The 21,357-nt window shown below is 40.1% G+C and overlaps 2 protein-coding genes across 4 annotated transcripts in view; both read left to right on the top strand.

The window, feature by feature from the left end:
• The first annotated feature begins 786 nt into the window (after positions 1-786).
• On the top strand, positions 787-7,876 carry timp2b (TIMP metallopeptidase inhibitor 2b). The gene is made up of 5 exons (XM_036589316.1): positions 787-1,153; positions 5,272-5,372; positions 6,212-6,320; positions 6,424-6,548; positions 6,650-7,876. The coding sequence occupies exons 1-5, from the start codon at positions 1,027-1,029 to the stop codon at positions 6,845-6,847; spliced, it is 660 nt and encodes a 219-aa protein (XP_036445209.1). The 5' UTR covers positions 787-1,026; the 3' UTR covers positions 6,848-7,876.
• A 589-nt stretch (positions 7,877-8,465) lies between these two features.
• Positions 8,466-21,357, top strand: part of usp36 (ubiquitin specific peptidase 36) — a 29,431-nt gene continuing 16,539 nt past the window's right edge. Inside the window, exons 1-8 of one of the 3 annotated variants that reach the window (XM_036589313.1) lie at positions 8,466-8,597; positions 13,890-14,151; positions 15,940-16,188; positions 18,516-18,626; positions 19,338-19,440; positions 19,553-19,620; positions 20,933-21,003; positions 21,144-21,226. In XM_036589313.1, coding sequence (XP_036445206.1) covers positions 13,899-14,151; positions 15,940-16,188; positions 18,516-18,626; positions 19,338-19,440; positions 19,553-19,620; positions 20,933-21,003; positions 21,144-21,226 — 938 coding nt within the window. In that variant the 5' untranslated portion in view covers positions 8,466-8,597; positions 13,890-13,898. Of the gene's footprint in view, positions 8,598-8,988; positions 9,119-13,889; positions 14,152-15,939; positions 16,189-18,515; positions 18,627-19,337; positions 19,441-19,552; positions 19,621-20,932; positions 21,004-21,143; positions 21,227-21,357 lie in introns of those variants that run through there. The other 2 variants (XM_036589315.1, XM_036589314.1) reach the window with 2 other exon arrangements.

The raw sequence follows: 21,357 nt of genomic DNA on the forward strand, positions 1-21,357 counted from the left end.
TTAAAATTAGCGGACAGCATAGAGCATGCTCGTTAGACAAATACTAACAAGCATCTCAATTAACGGCTTCTTTACAAACAGAAGTTGCTGCTAAAGCCTGAGTAGACTGATAAATCAATGTGACAAGCCAGTTATTTACCTCAGCATTACTGAGATCTATGAAGTAATGATCAGAATAAGCAGCTTACAATTTTTGTGAGTGATAAGTTTAGCATGGTGATGTACTGGACTTGTGCTTGGGGTAATTATGGGACCAGCAGTGGACTGAAGCAGGCAGTATGAAAAATTGAGAATTTTGTGACTTTATTTAAAATGTAATAAGTGATTTATATTAACAGAATATTTACATAAAATAAAGCTGCCAACTGACAACAGAGAGGAACAGTGTGGAAAAAATTAAGTACTTTGCCCAGCTCTGCTAGTATCATTAGTTAGTTTACCCCATAAGCGAGAAGGGGTCAATTTGACACACCCAAACTAATTATAAGGATCTGAGGCAGCTTTACCGTCAGAGGCCTCAGGGTGTGTTGTTTACAGAAACTCTTTACGGTGGTTTTTTAAGGACACATCCGCTCTATTCGTCAATTCGACTAATAACTCTCATCAAAAGTTTATAAAACAAAATTGAATTCGTAAGTTTTGAGCTTGCCCAACAGCTTCCCGCAAATATTTAGGCGTGACCCTGGCGCCGCGTCTGAACTCGGTGAAAAACGGTGTAGGCCAATAGTGTGTCAGGGCGATGGGTCAGTATGTAGATGTAGGCGGGGCCCGGCTGGCAAAGCCGTGCATAAAACGCAGCTGTTCAGAGCGGAGAAGCGGATTCGCTGAGCTCAGACCGGCTCACCTCACTGTCGTTTTTTCCGCTCCAGATTCTAGAAAGTTTGTTTTGTGTCGATCCGACTCCGCCGTCGAGCTGTAGAGCTGTAGACAGCCTTCAGGGTCCTCCTCTCAGACGCCACCGTGTAACTTTATTATACTTTCTTTCGTTGTGAAGTTTTCGCTCGCTTCGTAGCTGTTTTAGCCAAAATGACCAAGCCCGCTAGTTTTTCAGCTCCGCTGTTGGCGCTCCTGCTGTGGAGGCTGGGCGAAGTGGCGGAAGCCTGCAGCTGCGCTCCTGCACATCCTCAACAGGCTTACTGCAACGCGGATGTCGGTAAGCCTCTTTTCATCCGAGCCTTTCGCTAATGTTTTCTCTTCCAGGGGCTGTTTTGGTGTCTGAAGAGTTTGTTTGAGTCGAGCAGCCGGAGCCTGTGTGAAATGCTCCGCCAGGCCCAGACTGTTATGTCTGCAGCCTCTCCCTCCCTAACAGCGCTTCTCTGCGTTAGATCCGCCGAAAAAAACAACAGCCCGAGTTTAGTTTTACTCTCTTTTCTACACGACTGGCCTAAAGGTGAAAACTCAGTTTCCTGCCAGGACTTTTTCTGCTTAGCTGCTCAGTACTGAAGCACTCTAGTTAGTTGTTTTGCCGAGATAGAGCAGGAATGCATGTTTTTCACACATCTGCCCAGATTTGCTGCTCCTGCTCGCAGCTGTAAAGATTAGGCAGATGCTTTTTATACTGAGTGCCAACAGAATGATATTGTTATGTACGCTTACAGTAAATGACTTTACTATTTACAACTAACGCTCGAAGTAACATTTATGCTGTTTACCCTTACGTATTTATAGGCCATTTCATACTATTTCTTGATATTGTTTCATTAGCCTGTATTTCAGCATCAGGATTATTCTACTTTTTTCCAAACTGTACTTGAGGCAATCCCTACTAACCACTCTCTTTTTCTCTTTCTCTCTCAGGGTTTCTCTCTCTGTGTGATTTGTTACTGCTATTGCGTATATTCACACTTGTTTATATCTGTATATGTGCGTTTAAACTAAATCAAAATTGTTCAAATGACTATAAAAAGTTCATTTTATTTTGTGTAAGTATTAAGTGCCAAACTATAATGTCAAAACAAACTTAAAAGTATAGAAAATAGTGTGCCTCTTCCCTTTTGACCAGATGGGGAATCAAACCTCATTCTTACACATGATAGGTAGTGGTGTTATCAGCTACATTATACCAAACAGCATCGTTGTTTTGTCTTAGATAATGTTTCTTATTTAACAATTGTTACTGTTGGATTGATATTTTCATTATTTATTTACTTAATACGTATGTGGAGTGAATGGAAAATCACACTAATTTATGTTCTAGTTAATACTAAATAACCTTACTCTTGAATTTCCCCTTAAACACAGCTTCTCCAATGCTGCTTTATTTTTCTCAGGGAAGGTATGAAAATTACAGCAAAATAGGTTTTGGTGTGCTAGTCACATGATTTCCCAGGTGAGGTTGGAGAAAACTGTCTGTGTAGTTAATTCTGTTTTTACTTAATGTAAATAGTCACAGCCAAAAGATTGTCTTCACATCAGATAATCTGCATACCTTGCAAAATATCTGCTTATGTGCTGTCTAACTCTGACATTCAAATATCACATCACACTATTTCTTTAAGCTAAAAATCTGTTTAACTGAACTGGGCTAACTGACTGAACTTTAGTCCTAAAAATCTGTTCAAGAAAATCATAGAAATGATTAAAGGTGTCTGCTGGTTCCTGTATTTCTGTAATGGAGTCTAATGTTGCATAATGGTATTTTATGTCTCCTAGTTGGACTGATATAACAATGTAAGAGTGTAAAAGATCCTAATGGTTTAACAGGTGACCTGTGACTGGTTCTTGACACATTTGTTGGCTTTCGAATGGGATATGAAGGAAATATTGGTAACCTTTAAGCTTATACCCATTACAAAGCAAAACCATCGGGTTTTAGTCTCAGTGGTTCTAGTGCTGTTTTTTCTTTTCAGCAGGGTAAGCTTAGATCAGGTGAGTAAGGTATTCAAAGAATGGAATCATAGGCATACCGTGACTTTCAACTTCCATGATTTGGTGACCCCGCAGTGACATGGCATTGCATGGTCATTGCGTTTTCTTATTGTTTTCAAAGATCTGTTCATGGAAAGCCACTCATCATTGTCTTTCACCAGACCCTCAGTTTATTGCAGTTCCAGAGATGAGAAAGCATTGCTCCATTCCACTGGTCCTCCACCCAACCGTCTGGCCATGCCACATTATGTGGTTTTCCTGTGACTGTTCTTATGCCATGTAGGGTTACGGGATATGTTGGAGGGGTCTACCACATGCACCCATTGCTTTGTGCCCACCTACACTGTCTGCTTTAGTCACTATGACTGGGCTTTCTTGTGTTTAACAGAGGACTTTCCATCATTTAATCTGGTCTGTGCCACTGAGATTTGAAATAGTCACCATTACTTTAGTGTTTTCCTGTGTTGGTAAGCCATATTTATAGGTACTTCCTAGGTTAGAGAGTTTAAGGAAGTTTATGATGCTTCAATAGAAAACCACAGGGTTATGCCAGTGCTCAGTGACATAAATGTTCATAAATGTCCATAAGACTAATGAACGAGTTACGCATAAGTTATTCATGCTTATTAAAGTCCTTTTATAGGTGCCTTTTTTACGCACCCACACTATGTTGGGTTTTTGTCAAGTGAAAATGGTTGTTTGGTCCAGATTTAAGAATCAAAATTACCTGTGATTTAATTATCAAATGGCTGCATCAGTCTTTAAAAGGATACAAAACAGGGCGATCCAGGACAGCTGCAGCTTAAACCCAGTCTTCAGCATCAGTAGGCAATTTAATTGGGCAGGAACTGGGAAAAACACTGCTACAAGCCTCCAATACCCAGTATTTCTAATGTTCATTGGAAGTACCCAGTCCCTATCTGGTCAGATTATTGGAAGTACCCAGTCCACACTTGGTCAGGTTATTGCCCCTTTCATAGATGCTGGCAAGACTACCGTGTTGTCATGCACCGGAAGTTCATTTTTTTGAAGTTCATCTGTTTTTAAGTAAGTCAAATTCAGAGCAGCTTCTAATGAAGTTCTAGAAATCCCGTAAAACCTGAACTGTTTTACACATGAACTATTCAAATAATCAGATGCAGGCACATCCAAAAATATGCCTGTGTCTGATTATTGTGAATTAAGAGGCCTCTGTGTGTGCAGGAAATCTCAACTATTTCTGATCCCCCTCGTAACTGAAGAATCCAGAGTGTTGCTGCTTCCAGTCCCCATCCTCCCCCTCACCTGGGGCTGAAAACAGCAGACGTACTGTGCCCCTCTCTCCTCCACCTTGGAACGGAATGAGCGAGTGGAAAAGAGTGGCTGAGATTGAATTGGGATAAAACATTGCAGCCCTGTGTAGGTTTAGTCACTGATGAGAACGCTGTAGTTTCGAAACCAGGGTTCCTGCGGGTGTAGCTGGCATCCCACTCGTGTGTGTGTGGCCCAGAGAAAAGGCGCTCTGTGTTCAGCGCGGTGTTTGGAGAGGGTATGTACGGCCTTTCTGAGAACACACTTGTACGCATGTGTAGAAGTGCGTGGGGGACAGTGAAGGACAGTGAGGGCACTGAAGGCCACTGAGATTTCTCTCTCAGCACGATGGAGTGAGAATTAACTGAGAGAGTCTACATTGAGCTGTTTTGCTTTTAATAAGAAGAAAACAAATAACTGACAAGTCTCTTATTATCCTGACCTAGTTAGGTTCTACACTGAACCATCTACTTTTTGTGTCTGAACAGCAAAAAAAAGGTAGATGTAACATGCACTTATGTGCCCTTGTGTCTATAAAGAAGGGTTAATGCACAAACTAAAGAGACACCAACAGCATCTGCTATTGCCTGGTTTTCCCCTCTTTAAAAAAAAAGAAAGGAAAAACAGGAACTTTTTCTCATCTTTGGCCAGACTCTGATCTCACGAGTGAGAGGGCTGAACACGAAAGAGGCCACAGGGAGTGACTGGTATGTTTGTGTCAACAGCTCTTCTAGGATGGATGGGCTAGAGATCTAAGAGCCTGTGTGAGTGGTAGGGGGCAAACAGCCTGCTGTTGTGAGACTGCTGAGCGACTTCCTGAGTCTAAGGCTGAGATCTTTGCACCAGACACAGCACATTCCTCCCTCTGCTCCACCGCTAATCAAACACTCATGTTTTTCCATATATGCACAGTTACAGCACCTGCAGAGTGTATTCCTTCAGAGCAGAATGGAAGATGCCAATGTTAAGAAAAGGAAATGGACTTATTCAAAATCAGGACCGCAGGCATTTGCTCAGTGTTGGCAGATTTCTTTGGTTTTAATTTGGGTTTCTCTCTCTCTCTCTTTCTCTTTCTCTCTCTCTCTCTCTCTCTCTCTCTCTGTCTCTCTCTAGTTATCAGAGCTAAAGTGATTGGACAGAAAGAAGTGCTCACTGGCAGTGACACCTATGGCAATCCAATCAGGAAGATCCAGTACGACATTAAACAGATGAAGGTATTTTTGTTTTTCTGCACCACGTTTTTCATTATCAAATAGTTATATATTAAGTCTTAACAAGTAGTTATCTAACTAAGTGTACAGATTTTACCGATTTAGCATTGATAAAGTCATAGAATGTTTAGGTTGTAAACAAAATGGAGTTTTGTAACAGTGTTTGTAAGCGTAAATGTAACAGTGTTAGTGTTATTATTATTGTTTGGTCACAAAAAAGCAGTAATTCATTACACCCAAGAACATTTTGGTCACTGGTTCTAAAGAATGATTGATTGAAATGTGTTGTCGACCATTAACATGCCACAAATAGACTCTTACAAGCTAACAACTTCACCTCTTCCGTTTCAGAGGATGTGGCCTGATATTTACACCAAGAAAGGCAGCCAGTCTTTAGGGAAAAAAAAATCTATTCCTATGTTGTAGGGCTGCGTATTGTACTGTCTGAGGTGTGATGCTTTTTGTCTGGTGTGCAGTAGATTTTAGATTGCTGCAGTAGTCTTTCTATGTTTCTTTCTTTGGACAAGAAGATTAGATCAAAACATAAGATGCAGGCTCTTCACTGCCTTAGGGTTCAGATAGCTCATGGTTCTTAAATATGACGTATAACATTAAAGACAAGCTAAATTGTTTATTAAAAAGTCTAACTTATGGTTTGATTTTTTTTTTTTAACTTTCAACGCTGCTCGGACATTCTCAAATTCTGACTCGTCCGTTAACTCATTAAGACTACTTACAGCTCTTGTCACATAATTATGGAACTGTTATGGTGTGTTGAATTATACAAATGTGTATAGAACTATGACTTTCTATGTTACATTTGAAAATTGTTCCTCCATTAGATGTTCAAGGGGCCTAGCCAAGAGATTAACACCATTTTCACTGCTCCCATCTCTGCTGTCTGTGGGGTGACCCTTAAGAGTGATGGAAAGAGTGAATATCTGGTCACAGGTACAGTAATAGTTGCAGCTTACAACCTTACCAGTTTCCGGCCCACAAATGATAAAAAGGCCATGATTTCACTCATCTGCTTGTCTCCTCTTGCCCTGTACAGGTAAACTGGAGTCAGATGGCACAGTGCATGTGACTCTGTGTGACTTCATTGTGCCATGGAATTCTTTGACCGATGCTCAGAAAAAGGGCTTTGAGGTGCGCTACGAGACGGGCTGTGAGTGCCGGGTATGTATCGGAGTATTGAATACATGTGTATCCAGGTGACAGTTCCAAAATCAATTGTGATCAATGATGTCTTCTTCTCTCTCTCCTGTGTCTTCATCCAGATTGTCCGCTGCTCCTCTGTACCCTGTTCAGTCAGTGACCCCGTAGAGTGTCTGTGGACTGACTGGATTACGGAGAGCACCGTGCAGGGTCCCCAGGCTCAGCACTACACTTGCATAAAGAGGAGTGATAATTCCTGTGCTTGGTACCGTGGCGCAGCCGCACCAAAAAACGATTTCATGGATATCGAAGATCCATGAACCTGAAGGCATCTGACTTCAGAGCTCCCTTTAGAAAGGCCTCCAAATACTGCTATGGACCCTCAAAATAATCACACCGTTATTCAACTGTATTTAGTACTTTTTACCTTAGTTCTGGTTATGTATGACAAGATGAAAGAATATGGCAGAGGTGAAGTTCTCTGACTTTCGTAAGCACTTTGAGTCCCCAGTAGCACCTACTTGTGACCTTACTATTTAATAAAACGAAAAGGTTTTTAAGAAAATGAAAAGGCTAATATTACCACTGTTTTTTTGTTTTTTTGGATAACTAAAACACATTATCTGTACATGGCATGTGTAGAAAATACTTAAGTAGTCCAATGAAATGTGTCAGACTTTAGGTATCATTAGCGATTTTGTTTTTTTTATATGGTCCATGCCAGTAACCTTTCCTTTTTCAGTCTAGAAATAACTGAAGTAATTGGATTTATGGGTGCATACAAGTGACATACAGTACAATAGATGTAAATTGCGTACTATGCTGTGCACAAAGAAATGGTGTCTTGTAATAGGCTAATTTATGTATGTTGTAATATATACAGACATTTCTAATTTATATCTAAACATTCCATTCTGGTGTTGTGTTTCATAGAAAAAGAAACTTCTTTCAGTTGCATTCACTTTTTTTCCTTTCAATTTGTAATCCTTTTTGGTGAAGAGATTTTGGGCTATGCAGTTTATAGATTACATTTTTCGAGCCCTTTAGTCTAATACTATTCGATATTCAAACGTTGTGTCAAAAAGCCTATGTCTGATGTAGTCATTTTGTATATCATGGTATCCTTTTTTTTTATCTCCATGTTCCTGTACTGTGTATATTTGTGTCTCTGAATGTTTTTGTTTTTTTTTTTAGTATCACAAGCAAAAAATAAATAGTGTGAGATTTCCGGTGCTGGAACCACTTGGGAAGACTTTATGAGAGCTAACCTGTGCATGCCTTTCATAATCCTGTATTAGTCTTATTGGTGTAACAGTTAAATATTCATTAATAAAGGAAAAGGAAAAAAAAAGCATTTACCTGTGGTCCTCTGTACTGTATATTGTAACAGAAATGTTGCTATTCAGTTGGTACTCTGATCTTCATAACTGTCTATCATAAGAAATCAGTCACTCATTCAAACCTAGAGCGGAAAGAAAGTTGCTATCAGCATCTGATTAATAATAGATATAGAGATAGTAGAAACCTGAATATATTAGCATTTATATTTAAATACGTTCTTATTCTTTAGAGGCTATGGGTGAAGAGGGGTTACATGGAGTAGATTTACAGAGCACTCAAATCCCTTATTGCTATCAACTTGCAGTTTTAAAAACCTTATCAGTGACCAGTGGTCAACTCCTTGCCCATTGAATAAACCATAGCCAAAAGCCCCAGCTCTTGTCATACAAATCACCATTTAGAACAATAACACCACCGTATATATTAAACCTTTAAACCAAACGCTGCACGTTCTGTCTTATAGCCATAGTAAACAATAAAACGTGATCAAAGCGGTTATGTTACAGGCATCTGCGTCCGCCCTCTGATTGGACACCCGAAGTATGAATGAAGCGCGTCGTCAGTCTTTTCCTCACAACCGATTGGCTGCTTCGTGCTGTTCGTCATTCGCGTCCCCGCCCTCTGATAATGCAGCATGGGGGAGAGAGCGCAACAAAATGAAGGACTTCGCGGCCATCGAGGGTCTTCATAGCAAAATAGACTAAACGACTCTTTATGGTTCTCGGATGGGTATGTACGCCGTGTCTTTTTACGCTTCCACACCACCGATCGGGCCGTATCTTTGAATTTAATTCTCTGAAAACCGTGTTTCCCCTCGTTGATGATGGTGATCGCGCTGCAGCAGCGGAGGAGCTGCAGCTCCTGTGTTCGGTCACTGTCAGTCAGCAGGCCAGTGAAGGCTGCTTAACTAGCAACCAGCATCCACAATGCCGTCCAGTGCCGACACAGCAAACGGAAATGCAGCATTAACGGTGATCATCAGACATGAACGGTTCCATCATTAGTCGTGTGGCTGTTTAAACCAGGCTCGTCGATGATGCCATGTTGTTTAAACATGATGCTGCTGCTGAGCGGCGAGCCTGCCTTACCTGTGTGTGTGTGTGTGTGTGTGTGTGTGTGTGTGTGGACTCGTCAGCGTGGTAGGGCTTAGCTCGGTGGCTAACCCCCTCACTGCCCGCTTTCAGCTAAATTATAAACTAACGTCAATCGGTCTACCTGTACCAAACTAGAAGCTACCCTTTGTATTGATGGTGAGTCGTCTAGACTGTCATTTGGACGCTGTTATTCGCTCCGTGTAGCTAGCTGACATTAGCTAACTGGTTAAAGTTACCTCAGTGCTTTAGAAAACAAGCCTACTTTGGCGAGCTAGCAGTGTTGCTAATTAGCTAGCCAGCTAGTCGTTTGTTGCTGTCATTCTTATTCCCATAACTCATTTTGACACTTATTACTGTTTTCACAGTCATCAGTTCTGCAGTTCACGTTAACTGACAGAAACACGACAAAATGTTTCCACAGGTTTGTAGTACAGACTTCAGCCCAGCTAGCGTTAGCCAGCCAGGTTAGCTCGTGGTGCTCCTTGACCGAGGTATCCAGCTAACAAGACCGTTACTCTTACAGACACAAATATAATATTAACCTTTCCTGTCAGATGAAAGTATCGATGCACATGTACTGTGAACAAGGCCGGTTAGGCTTCACTCGCTGACGGGAGGTAGCCGTTAGGGCCACCGGCGCAGCGCTGTAACTAACGTTAGAGTGCTGTACGCTCAACACAGCTAACGTTAGCTTAGTCTGCCTACAGAGACACCAGAACGTGTCAGTGGCAACAGTATTCAGTTTCTGTGATATCTTTTTAATTGTAGGTGTTCTGTTCGTTCAGGTCTATCGCTCATTTTTCAGCTGAGTTTTTCTCGCCATTTGGCAGCGAGCCCGCCGTGTTTTCGGCACGTGGCTTTTCAGCGCAGTAGCGACGCTCGACTCCTGAACGAGTCCTTCTTTTAAATCGGTTCATGGTTTCAAATGAATCGATTTTTTTCTACGACGTTTACGTCCGTGTTATAAGCAGAATGATGACAGTACTGCAGAATCAGATTTGTACAATTTAACGTCACATTACTATAAGACACCACAGTGTAACATTACGAACAGCCTTTTTGACCTTTTTACCTTTCTCCTTGGGCACTGTAGTGGTCTTCTTCTTCAGATGCCTGGGAATCAGTGGTTCTATTGATTGAATCGGACAGTTTGAAAGAATCGGTTCAGTGTACCTGAACTCCCTCGCTGGAGTGCAGCCATCATACAACCAACTTGTATCACGCCAGTCCAGGGTTTCCCTGCTTTTCTCCTCTTTCTCTAGATTTGGCACAGTGGTGATAGATCATTGATCACACCTTCTTGCACGAACTGAATGGGTCTGTGAAAGGCATATATATGCATATTACACACGCTTAAAAATGATGGTTCTTCAAGGGTTCTTAAGTAAAGGCAATGGTTATATTTAAAACCGTAAATTTGATTTAGAAACATTTCATGCTTAAATGGTTCTTTGCATGGTGAAGTGGTTGTTCAGATTGATGAAGAATGTGTTGTATATGATTTTATATGGAACCTTCTTGAAAATGGTGCTGTATAGTATCAAAAAAGGTTTTGCTGTTGTTATGATGTCACATCTGTAACAATAGAATAACCATTGTTGGTGCTATATAACCTTTTTAAAAAGGTTCTCTGTGTGTGAGTGAGTGTGTGTGTGCAACAATAAGATATATATATATATATATATATTTATATATATATATATATATATATATATATATATATATATATATATAAAAATAGAAATCTGCCTGGATTAGCATTATGGAGAAATATCTTTATCTGTGCAGTTAAATGAATAAAATGCAAATATTTTACTGTAGTATCCCTAAAATAGAACAGTAATGGCATATTCTTATTTTTTTTCATATATATATATATAATTTTGCCTGTCACTGCCAATCACAGTGTAAGTCCTTGAATATGGGACTTCTGTACTGCCAAAATATTTCCTATCTGTCTCATAGGCCAGTTATTGTAGAATAAAACTGATCTGTTGTTTCAACCGATTTCTAGTAATTACAAGAAACGTGATGGCTGTGAACCAGAACCTTGTCGGATGGACACGTAGAGCCGTTTATTCACAGAGCTCAGCTGTGTTGCGATTAATCGCGTCAGTAACGGCACATGAAGGTTAGGCTGCCCTTGTGGGGTTGGATGCATGTGCAGCCTGCTTGCTGCTCAGCTCCTTGTGCGTGTCAGCACCAGAGCTGATGAGTAAGGCTGTTCTCTGCACTTTCTAGCACACTAGCTCGCCCCTTCTGTCCCCTGAGGACTTCGGTCTCGAGTGCGCTCATATGGTGTGGGGTGGATTGAAGCTAATATAAAATGCTTTGTAATGATGTGTACAGCAGAGATGCTGTAGAGCCACAGTTGTAGAACAGCTGTGTGCCTGAGGTTTACAGAGCCTCCTTCAAACGTGCCTACATGTTCTAACAGATTTTATTGAAAAAAGTGACATGAGAGTAAGGCTAACCAGAAACATTTGTCTTTAAAGCTTGCGTATGTATTTGTCTTGCAGAAAAAACATAGACAAAGAAGTCAAGTTGTACTTTGAACGTGGAAGCTGCTGGCTGTCTGACTTAGACGCCGTTTACAGCTGATCATTTCATCCATCGTGAGTAGCAGGATTATAGTTGATAGGATATAGGATAGAGGATTTTCTACATAAAAATGCAGGTGTGTACGCTCACAAAACAGATTTAAATCCCATCGCTTAAGCCACTTCAGAAGATGCTCTGAGATGCTTTTTTAGCCAGATGCTATACAAGTGTGAATACTTCTGCCTCTGCAAGCCACATTCGACAACCAAACCCACCCCAAAACACTGTGAACATGCCACCTTCTTCTGTTCCGCATATGATCGCCTACCACTAAACAGAGGCAGCTCATTCAGTTCTCCTGACATAAGTTTCTCCTCTGAGTTTAATGCAGAAGGCCTCATTGTGCCCTAGGTTTGGTTAATCTTTACTTCGCCTCGTTCTCGTTCACGATCTCTCTACGATACTAATAACTCTAAATGGCCGTCTGCTTGTGAACATCAGTGTAAAACTGGTGTAAGAAAATGAGTAATCCTATGAAAAATTGAGCTTTTTGAGGCGACAACCATCTTGGACTAATTTGGGACGCATTTGATTACCAAGTGTAATTGCATGTGTTTAAAATTTTACCAGGTTAGTCTAAAAACAAGGCACATAAAACAACCCAGTGTAAATGGAGTCAGAGCTTATTGAGCAGGTTGAAATTGTGAGAATATCCTCTTAGATGCCAGGTTAAATGAGAGGTTCTGATGAATTTTGTAGGCCATGATAGGTCAGCGATGAACTGTCCTGGATGTAGTCCTGTGCCCAGTGACAGTTAACCATGTTAGTGTGGTACCAGCCACCAGTAATGGTAAAACCTAATTTACTGCTGGTTTACAAAAACGTTGTTTATTGAATTTTTTTTTTTTTTCATGCAAAACATAGCAAGACAGTAGTCTTGTATAGTATAGTATTCCTGCATGTGAAAGATCCTTCTATCGAACTGCTTAGGAGGAAAAAAGTTATCAGACTACGTGTCCACAGACTTTTTGACCTTGAAAGGTAAAGTTTGTCTGACTTTTACATTTGTGTCCTTTCTTACTAGAGTAAGTAACAGTTTCACAGCCAAATGAAATCCTTATCCTTTTACTGTAGTTACTTTCCCACACACTTACCACAATAAGAGGATTCCGTTACTGGCACAGTAACCTGGATATATATATATATATATACATATATATATATATATATATATATATATATATATATATATATATATATATATATATATATTAGTATTTTTTTTAATTAATTGAAATTCAGCCAGGTTGATATGCTGATCTTAGCTAGCGACGTGTATGTGTTCCATGGTGGGACTTGAGGTTAATACAGTCAGCTCACTTGCTATTACAGTTTTACCAGAGAACAGAAGATATGATTTAAACATTTCAACAGATGTTCTCTTTCTCAATACTTATGTACATCTGCTGTGTATTTTGGAAATAATTACCACTTCTAAAACTTTTCATTTACAGTTTCTTTCCAGTATTGTCTATCAAGGCATGTTTTGTCTAAATCTTATCATAGTGTAATTGTCAGGCAGCATCGCCCACCACTAGTAGTCATCGCTTCCCATAAAGGCAAAACGCCAGCCAGCTGCCTGCCCGCTATCCAGCACAGGAAATGACCAGTCTGATGAGAGTCTCCTTTTGAAAGGCAGAAAGAGCATGTCTGTTTGCCTATTTTCTCACAGATGGCTTTCCTTTCGTCATACAGCCTCTGGTGATGGCAGTGTTTCTATTTTTCACTGTTAAATGCTTAAAGGTGAATGTAATCAGAATGTTCATCTGTAGGTCTGTGTGTTTTTTGGTGTTTGTTTTTTAAAAGTTATTAATGTGGTGATTGAGACACCAATTTAGGTAAAAAAAATAAACTAAGTTGGGTGCATTAATGGGTGTGCTTGACAGAGGTGAGTGAAATAGCTTCTACATACCTGACCATAGACATATATATATATATATATATATATATATATATATATATATATATATATATATATATATATATATATATATATATAGGTGAACTCTCTGCTTGTTAACTGCCTCATTACGTAAGTGTTGAAACAGCTGCCAAGCCCCAGCGTCTCTACTAGTACATTCAGCTTTTGGGCACTTTGCTTACGTCAGCCCATCTAAAGCATGTTATTCAGATTTCTAAAAATGGAATGGGCAAACTGAACTATGTTTCAATTTGTGGTTAACCCTTGCACGTTCCTCCAAAATAGGCCCATTTCCTCTCAGCTGGAACCAGTTATTAAGTGCACCAAGGATATTAGTCTTCGTCAGAACTGCTGATTGGTTTAGAAGGGATCAGCAAGTGACATTGTCTGGTTTCTTGCTTTCAGTGATGCACAATGCCGATAGTGGACAAACTCAAGGAGGCCCTGAAGCCAGGGCGAAAGGACTCAGGCGATGAAGGCGACCTGAACAAGCTGCTGGCCTCCTCTGCCAAGAAGGTCCTGTTGCAGAAGATTGAATTCGAGCCAGCCAGCAAGGGCTTCGGCTACCAGCTGGAGACCCTGAAGACCAAGTATGTGATCTTGAACCCCAAGAATGATGGGGTGTCGGCCCAGAGACCGGCAGAGCCTGCCCTCATCAAAAGACAGGGTAAGGATATCATGCTATGATGACGAATATTCTCTATTTATGCTAGATCAGTTGAAGTATATTTAGGAAGATTTCATAGGATTGCTGGGTCACCAAATAATCAGTTCTAATATGTTACATGTATATAATAGGCTTTATTCACATCTGGCATCAACATATGTCTTGGTTGAGTATAAGTGGACAGTAAAAGTGTGAAGGGGGTCCAGTGCATCTCAGAGACCCAAAGTGATTGTCACTCAAATCAGCTTTAGAGATGGCCACTTTACTTTGCGTCATGGATGGCAACAAAGGACCAGCTAATCAACTTCGACATTGCAGCAGAGACGAAAGCTTCTTTTTCTCCCATTTATACATTTCGCTAGCTGTCGTGTTATGCGGCATAAATATTTGTCACCACAGTGAGAGTTAGCGTACTTTTATGCGGCATAATCACAAAGTCCGATCATAAGTGGTCACTGGAGGCACAGTTGAGACCCCTGAAAATACCATGTGTAAACAACTATACATCTCACTGTCCGCTTATGAAGATCACTTGGGGTGGACGTGAATACCTGGCATGAACAGGACTAAATGTTGATCACTGTGCCATTTATCAGGGGTGTACTTTCACCTCACAAAAAATTGATTCTAGTTCCTTAGGAAAATTTTCAGTGCATCATAAATGTTTTGATAAGGTTCAGCATTATTTTTAAAATAAACTGAAATCACAAATGTCACACAGTAGTAGAATATAGACAATAAAAACAGTACATCACGCTCTTTTTAAATGACATTTTAATGTTTTTGCATTGTATTTCTTTAAGAAAGTACATATTTCATTGGTTATTATGTAGGGATGCAAATGTTGTCAGATTGTCAAGCCTAAAAGCAAAGATGCGATCAAAATATCAATTTTAAAACTGATTGATCTGATTGGCAGAGCCACGTTTAAGGCCATTTTAAACAAACTCTACGTAGAATCCCAGTTTTGTTTAAACTGAATGGCTGAAAAATAGATTCTGGCTCAATGCACCTCAGTAGCTTCTTAAGGCTGTTGCCATCCACCACTTTCCTCCTCTATAATTTTGCACACCCATGTGTGATTTCCTCCCTCCTCCGCGAATCACATTTCTTTGGGAGAACATGGACAAAATAGTTGTTCGTCTAATTGGTTGTGGACATTCAATCAAAAGTGGCTCTGAACCTGACTAACTGTAGCTGCATGTTAGTAGGCTTATCTAGTGAAACTTATCTAGTGAAACTAATCACCTGTTGCATCTTAAGGTGTAAAGTTATTTTTAACCAATGGCATAGGCCGACCAGCTGTTTGTCAGTCCGAGAATAAATTGATTTATTCACATACAAAATATTATAGTTAATTATAATTATAGCATCCTGATATGCAGTTGAATCGCCACCTTCAGATGAATTTCTATGCTAGCATTTATTGAACGCGCACAATATTTCTCACTCCCAGTTTTGAAGATCACCAACTCTGTACAGATTAGTATTTTTAACAATATTACGCCTGACTCAACAGGCCGGCTATGTACTGAACCCTACACAAGATGAATCAAGTGTGCGGGAGCTAGCAGACGAAAAGTCATAACAGTACTGTGGCCTTTCAAAGCTAGGTGTGTGGGGAAAAAGTGAAAAACACTGTACTAAATAGGTGCTTATCTTTTTCTAGTCATGTGTATACAAGTCTTAAATGCTGGCTACTGTGTTCAGACCCTGCTTTTAGATGTCTGCATAGTTCCAGTGTCCAGATGATAGACAGATTAGAAAAATGTGTCTTGCGTCCTACAGCTCTAACCGACGTCAATCTTCGGACAGTGTCGGAAGGCCTTAGTGGGGGTCAAGGTGATGGCATCCCTGCACCGCAGAAGCTGCTCTTTCCAGGGAACAAGCTCTCCATGAAGTGGGAGCGGGTGTACCGGGTCGGAGCCGGCCTCCACAACCTGGGCAACACTTGCTTCCTCAACTCCACTGTGCAGTGTCTCACCTACACACCGCCGCTGGCCAACTACCTGCTGTCCAAGGAGCACAGCCGTGCCTGTGAGTACAGGACTCAATGGTTGATAAATGAATGGCATAAACTGAGATTTTCAGATTAACATCCATGTAAAGTCATGTGGCAGGAAGTCACTGGTGGCTTGTTTTCTCCAGCTCCAGAGAGACAGCAGACTAAATCCCACAGAAGTTACTTTTACACAGAAGTGATTCTGATCCAAAGGGTTTTTTTTTTTCAAACTTACTGTTTCCAATGCTGAATGTGAGCCTCTGCAAAATGGGATGCATATATATGTAAAGAAATTGATGTACACACAATCCTTCATTATGATACTCTCAGACAAAAATTCTGGTCTGCTACTTATTAATATTGCTTCAACTTTTTTGCTGTTTAATCTGCTCTTCTCTGTTAGTACCTTGACTTCTTCAGCTGTTTAAAATGGAAATAACAAACTATTTCAGTCTCATTACTCTGATAAACCCAGTCAATAAGAAGCACTTAGTAATCTGACTCGCTCTTTGAAGGCGCTCACACATTCACTCGTAAGGAAACTCAATTCATCCAGCAATAAAAGAAGACTTGTACATCTTTAATCAAGTGATGAAACACACAGTAGAATACAGAAAGCACCAATTCTGCATGCTGATATGTTTCACTGTGGCCAGTACAGTCTAGATGCTGAAAACAATTTAAATTGGGCCATAGCCAGATTCTTAGACTGGATCACCGGCAAGGCTTCAGGTTCAGTATTGTTAATGGGTAGTGATTACAAATGAACTGATCCTGGTTCCCGTTTTTAAGGAGGAAATAGAGTTATCGATATTTGACGATACTCAATTTTTAAATATCGGATTTGGTATCAGAAAAGAGTGGAATTATGTTCTCTTAAGTAGTGATGCAAGAAGTTCTTCCTTTGCTGAAAGTTCTGTGGAATGTCGTGCATCATTATATATTAGTGATGTGCAGTCGATACTTGGTTTGCCATTCGAGGTGCCAGGATTCCCATACTGAAATCACTGTTTGAATACTTGTTAAATTTCATTATGGGAAGACAGAGACACTATGCAGACTAATAAATCAGCCAAATGCTGATTTAATGTTTTAACAGAACAGACTGGCGAACAACCAATCAGTGTTACTTTATACTTTGCCACTCCAAAATGTGAAAATTCCTTCATGTTAACATGTTGCAAGGCACATGTTACCAGGGACATGTTGATTTCCTTTGGCTGTTTTTAAGATTTGACCTGCATTCCTCTGTATTGTGCAACACCAGTGCTGCCACTTCAGAAAGGGAAGCCAGCTAGTCTGGTGTTTTTCACTGCAAAATATGGCTATGAATTTTCTACATAGCTGGGAACCCCCATTTTTTTTTCCATGATAAATGCTGTACGGAAGTGTGAATACACTGAGACGGACAGCTGTGCATTTAAGGTGCGTTCTACTTGGCAGGTTTTAGTTCATTTAGAACAAGCCCTGGTGTGATTGCTCTGCTAGTGCTGTTTTTAAACCATGTGAGAATGCTGCCATCTGAACTTTGGTGCGCACCAAATAAGCAGTCCAAGACCCCCACAGCAGGTCGGCCTCGGTTTGCTTCTAAAATAACTTAACAAGACTGATGACACAGGACATAAAACCAGCAAGCCCCGATAAAAACAGAACAGCATGATTCACAAAGTTCAGTGGACATTATCAGTTATTGCTTGTCATAAAATCTGTCCAATCAGTTGTGACCTTTTACTCATATGACTTTTGTTTACATCTTTTGGTTCAAAGTTATATATTTTAGTGTGAATGCAAAGCAAACCAGAACTAAAATGCAACAAATGTATTTTGCTTTGGTCTGGACCAAGAGAACCAAACTACAAGGTTTTTTTTTTTCAAATTTATTTATTTATTTTTGGTTCTCCATGACTAACTGGATATCCGATTATGAATTCTTATGGATACTTGAATATGAAAATTGGTGGTGGATGATATGGCAAAAATATCATGATACCTTGAGACTTTTTCACAATACACTATATGGTCATGATTTTTGTTTTCTAAAATTTAGTAAGTGTAATGCATAATAATAATAAACTTACAACTAGTGTTGTAATGTTTTACAAACTGTACTGTGCTAAATCAAGTTAAACAAGCCTAATTATGCTCTTTTTTTTGTCAATCTTCCTTTAGTACTGACTATGCTCAGAGAAGTGTACTGTGATGCAGCTTATCATTGCAATGATAAATGATACATTGCCCATGCCTAGTCGGAACGCACATCCTCATTATTTATCCCAAATGGCCTACAGTTATTGTGATGGACAATAGAATTCTTTTTACGTTAACAAAGTTGTCTTATATTTTTTTTCCTTGTCTCCTTTAGGTCACCAGTCAGGATTCTGTATGATCTGTATAATGCAGAATCATATCATCCAAGCCTTTGCCAACACAGGCAACGCCATCAAGCCTGTGTCCTTCATCCGCGACCTGAAAAGTAAGATACTTCTCCTCTGCTCTTGGACAGGTGCATGTGCTCTAGGCTGCTGTTGTCATTCGGTTACAAGAAGGCATGATCCACCTAGATGACTCAGTTGTCTCAGGAAGTGCGTGTGTTCACACTAGGCTTCAGACACAGTCTCACTGACTGTGGTCTGTGATTAAGGGTTTAGTCATGAGCTTTTGCTCCTGTTGGGTTTGCTGCCAGCCACTGAGATGTTCTAATGTGTTCCCGGCTCCCCCTTCTGTTTTTTTTTGTACCTCTCTGCCGCTCTCTCTCCCTCAAATGTGCCCTCTCTCTCTCCTTGCGGCTGCGGTGGGGGAGTCGCAGTACTAGCACAAATCCACAGCAGGGTTATCAGTGCGCCGTCAGCAAGCAGAACAGGACCTGGTCTCTCTCCTGAGGACGCATGCTTCACTTGTTAAGACCTGCCCCTGTATTCTCTTCTTACATGTTCTTAAGCTCTTAGTCTGTTCACTATCAGCTTCTCTGTCTGACCCCTGTCTGTGTGTCTCTTTGGAGTTTCTAATGTATCTCATTTACTTTTGTACTTTGTAATGATGTGGATAGCTTTATGCATTTCTTATATTGAGAGTTTGAGATTTTCAGGTTGTTGTTATTAAATGGTCTTTCACATATTCATTTGCATGCAGAAGTCAAGGACCCGGCTGTGCTTAACTTCATACGCTGATTTCCTTCTTCTTTTAGAAATTGCTCGCCACTTCCGGTTTGGCAGCCAAGAGGATGCCCATGAATTTTTGCGCTACACCATCGACGCCATGCAGAAAGCTTGTCTTAATGGTTACCCAAAGTAAGATCTGCTCTGAGCTATATCAGCTTATATAACACTACAAATGGAAGAGCAAGTAATGGCAAATTGGCTTGTTTGTTGGAATGTAATTCTCTTTTCTTTTGATCAACAGATTGGACAGGCAGACGCAGGCCACTACACTTGTCCACCAGATCTTTGGGGGTTACTTAAGATCAAGAGGTAAGATGTGACTCACTCTGCGACCTCCCCTCATTTAAGGAGTGGGCTGAGCTAGAGAACTGAGGATCAGCTGTAGGCCTGGGTGATGCCTATAATCAATTCTCAAAATATTTTAGAACTATCTAGAATTCTAAAACTATCTAGAAATCTAAAAGTCAGAGCCATCAAGTTGGATTTTGGATCACGTCATGACTCTTTATGTATTGATGTCACATGTTCATACTCAAAAAGAAGGTCCGGACCAGTGTTTAGGTCTCAAGAGCAAGATCAACACTATACTAAAGAAGATATAATTAATGTACATCCTCAGAAGAAATGTCCTTCACTAACTTTTCACTGAGTTTTCTTTGAATACCCTTTATGTACATGTGATCATCAGATTCATCTGCTCGGAGAAGGGGTCAGAAGCACAACTGATATTTCAACATGTTGTGGGCAATGGCAGACTTGTGTAGTGTAGCTTCAACTCAAGGTGTTACTCAATAACTTTTGGTAACAAAGTATTTTACCTTGTTTTGAAAGCTGTGATTGCAGCCCTGTTGGTTCTTGGGTTTTAGCTTTGAATGACGCACACAGAAGCAAATTATGTGTTGATAGCTCCCTTGTGGAGAATGTTCAGCCTACTAAATGTACACAAGTAAGTAATCATGATTTACAAATTAAAAATAAGGCATTTTCCATCATTATAGTGAAGGTGAATTCAGCTATAGATACCTGTAGGGGAATTGTAAAGTTTATTTTCATAATTTTAAAACTCTTCCAAAACCATTGTGACGTTTGAGCTGTATGGAAAACGCTGTTTCCAGAGTTTCTTCCCAGAAGGTTTGTCGCACTTTGAGGAAACTCACAGCAGAGACAGTGGAAAATTTACTATATTGTAGACTAATGGCTCATTACACGTACATATTATTTAATATTGTTTAATAACCCAGTTATGTCAGTTCTTTTTCCCAACAAGACTATTATCACAAAGATTCGGATTACTCATCAGTCATGGCTGATATCTGATTACAGCACTCTGTCGTACAGTTCTGACTTGTTTCTGAAGTCATAGTCAAAATATAGTGGAGTGAAATATGAACAGTGTATGACCAGCAGAGAACATTTATTTCAAGTGGCCTCTATGCAGTCCTCAAGTGTTTAAAAAGTGAGACTGATTGCAGTCTTGTAGTGTCCAGAGTTCATAATGAAATATTTGCCTACTTTGTGACTGTAGTTCAGTTGGCCAACATGACTGTTTAAAGCATTAAGGAATATTTAACAGTATAATTTCTCTTCTTTCTTTGTTTTCTTTCTCTTTTTTTTTGTACAGTGAAGTGCTCCATTTGTAAAAGTGTGTCAGACACGTATGACCCCTATCTGGACATAGCAGTGGAGATTCGGGTGAGTTTCCTGCACTTGTGCCCTAGTTTTATTCCTTTCCAAGGTTCTCGAGTGTCATAGTGTCCGGATGATGGATGTCTCTCTTCTCTGTGTGAAAGAACTCTGCTCTGAACCTTTCTTCATGTCTCACTTGTCCTCAGCAAGCAGCCAACATCGTACGTGCCCTAGAGCTGTTTGTCAAGCCAGACGTTTTGAGTGGTGAAAACGCCTACATGTGTGCCAAGTGAGTTATGGATGTACTTCAAGGAAAATGTATTTAGATGTGCACTGTGAGCAAACAAAAAGTGAAAAAAATCAATACGAACTGTAAAAATTCTCAGGATTTTTTTTTTTTTCTTTCTGAGAAATAAGCGT

Source organism: Colossoma macropomum, unplaced genomic scaffold (genome assembly GCF_904425465.1).
Source record: "Colossoma macropomum unplaced genomic scaffold, Colossoma_macropomum, whole genome shotgun sequence".
Classification (NCBI taxonomy): Eukaryota; Metazoa; Chordata; class Actinopteri; order Characiformes; family Serrasalmidae; genus Colossoma; species Colossoma macropomum.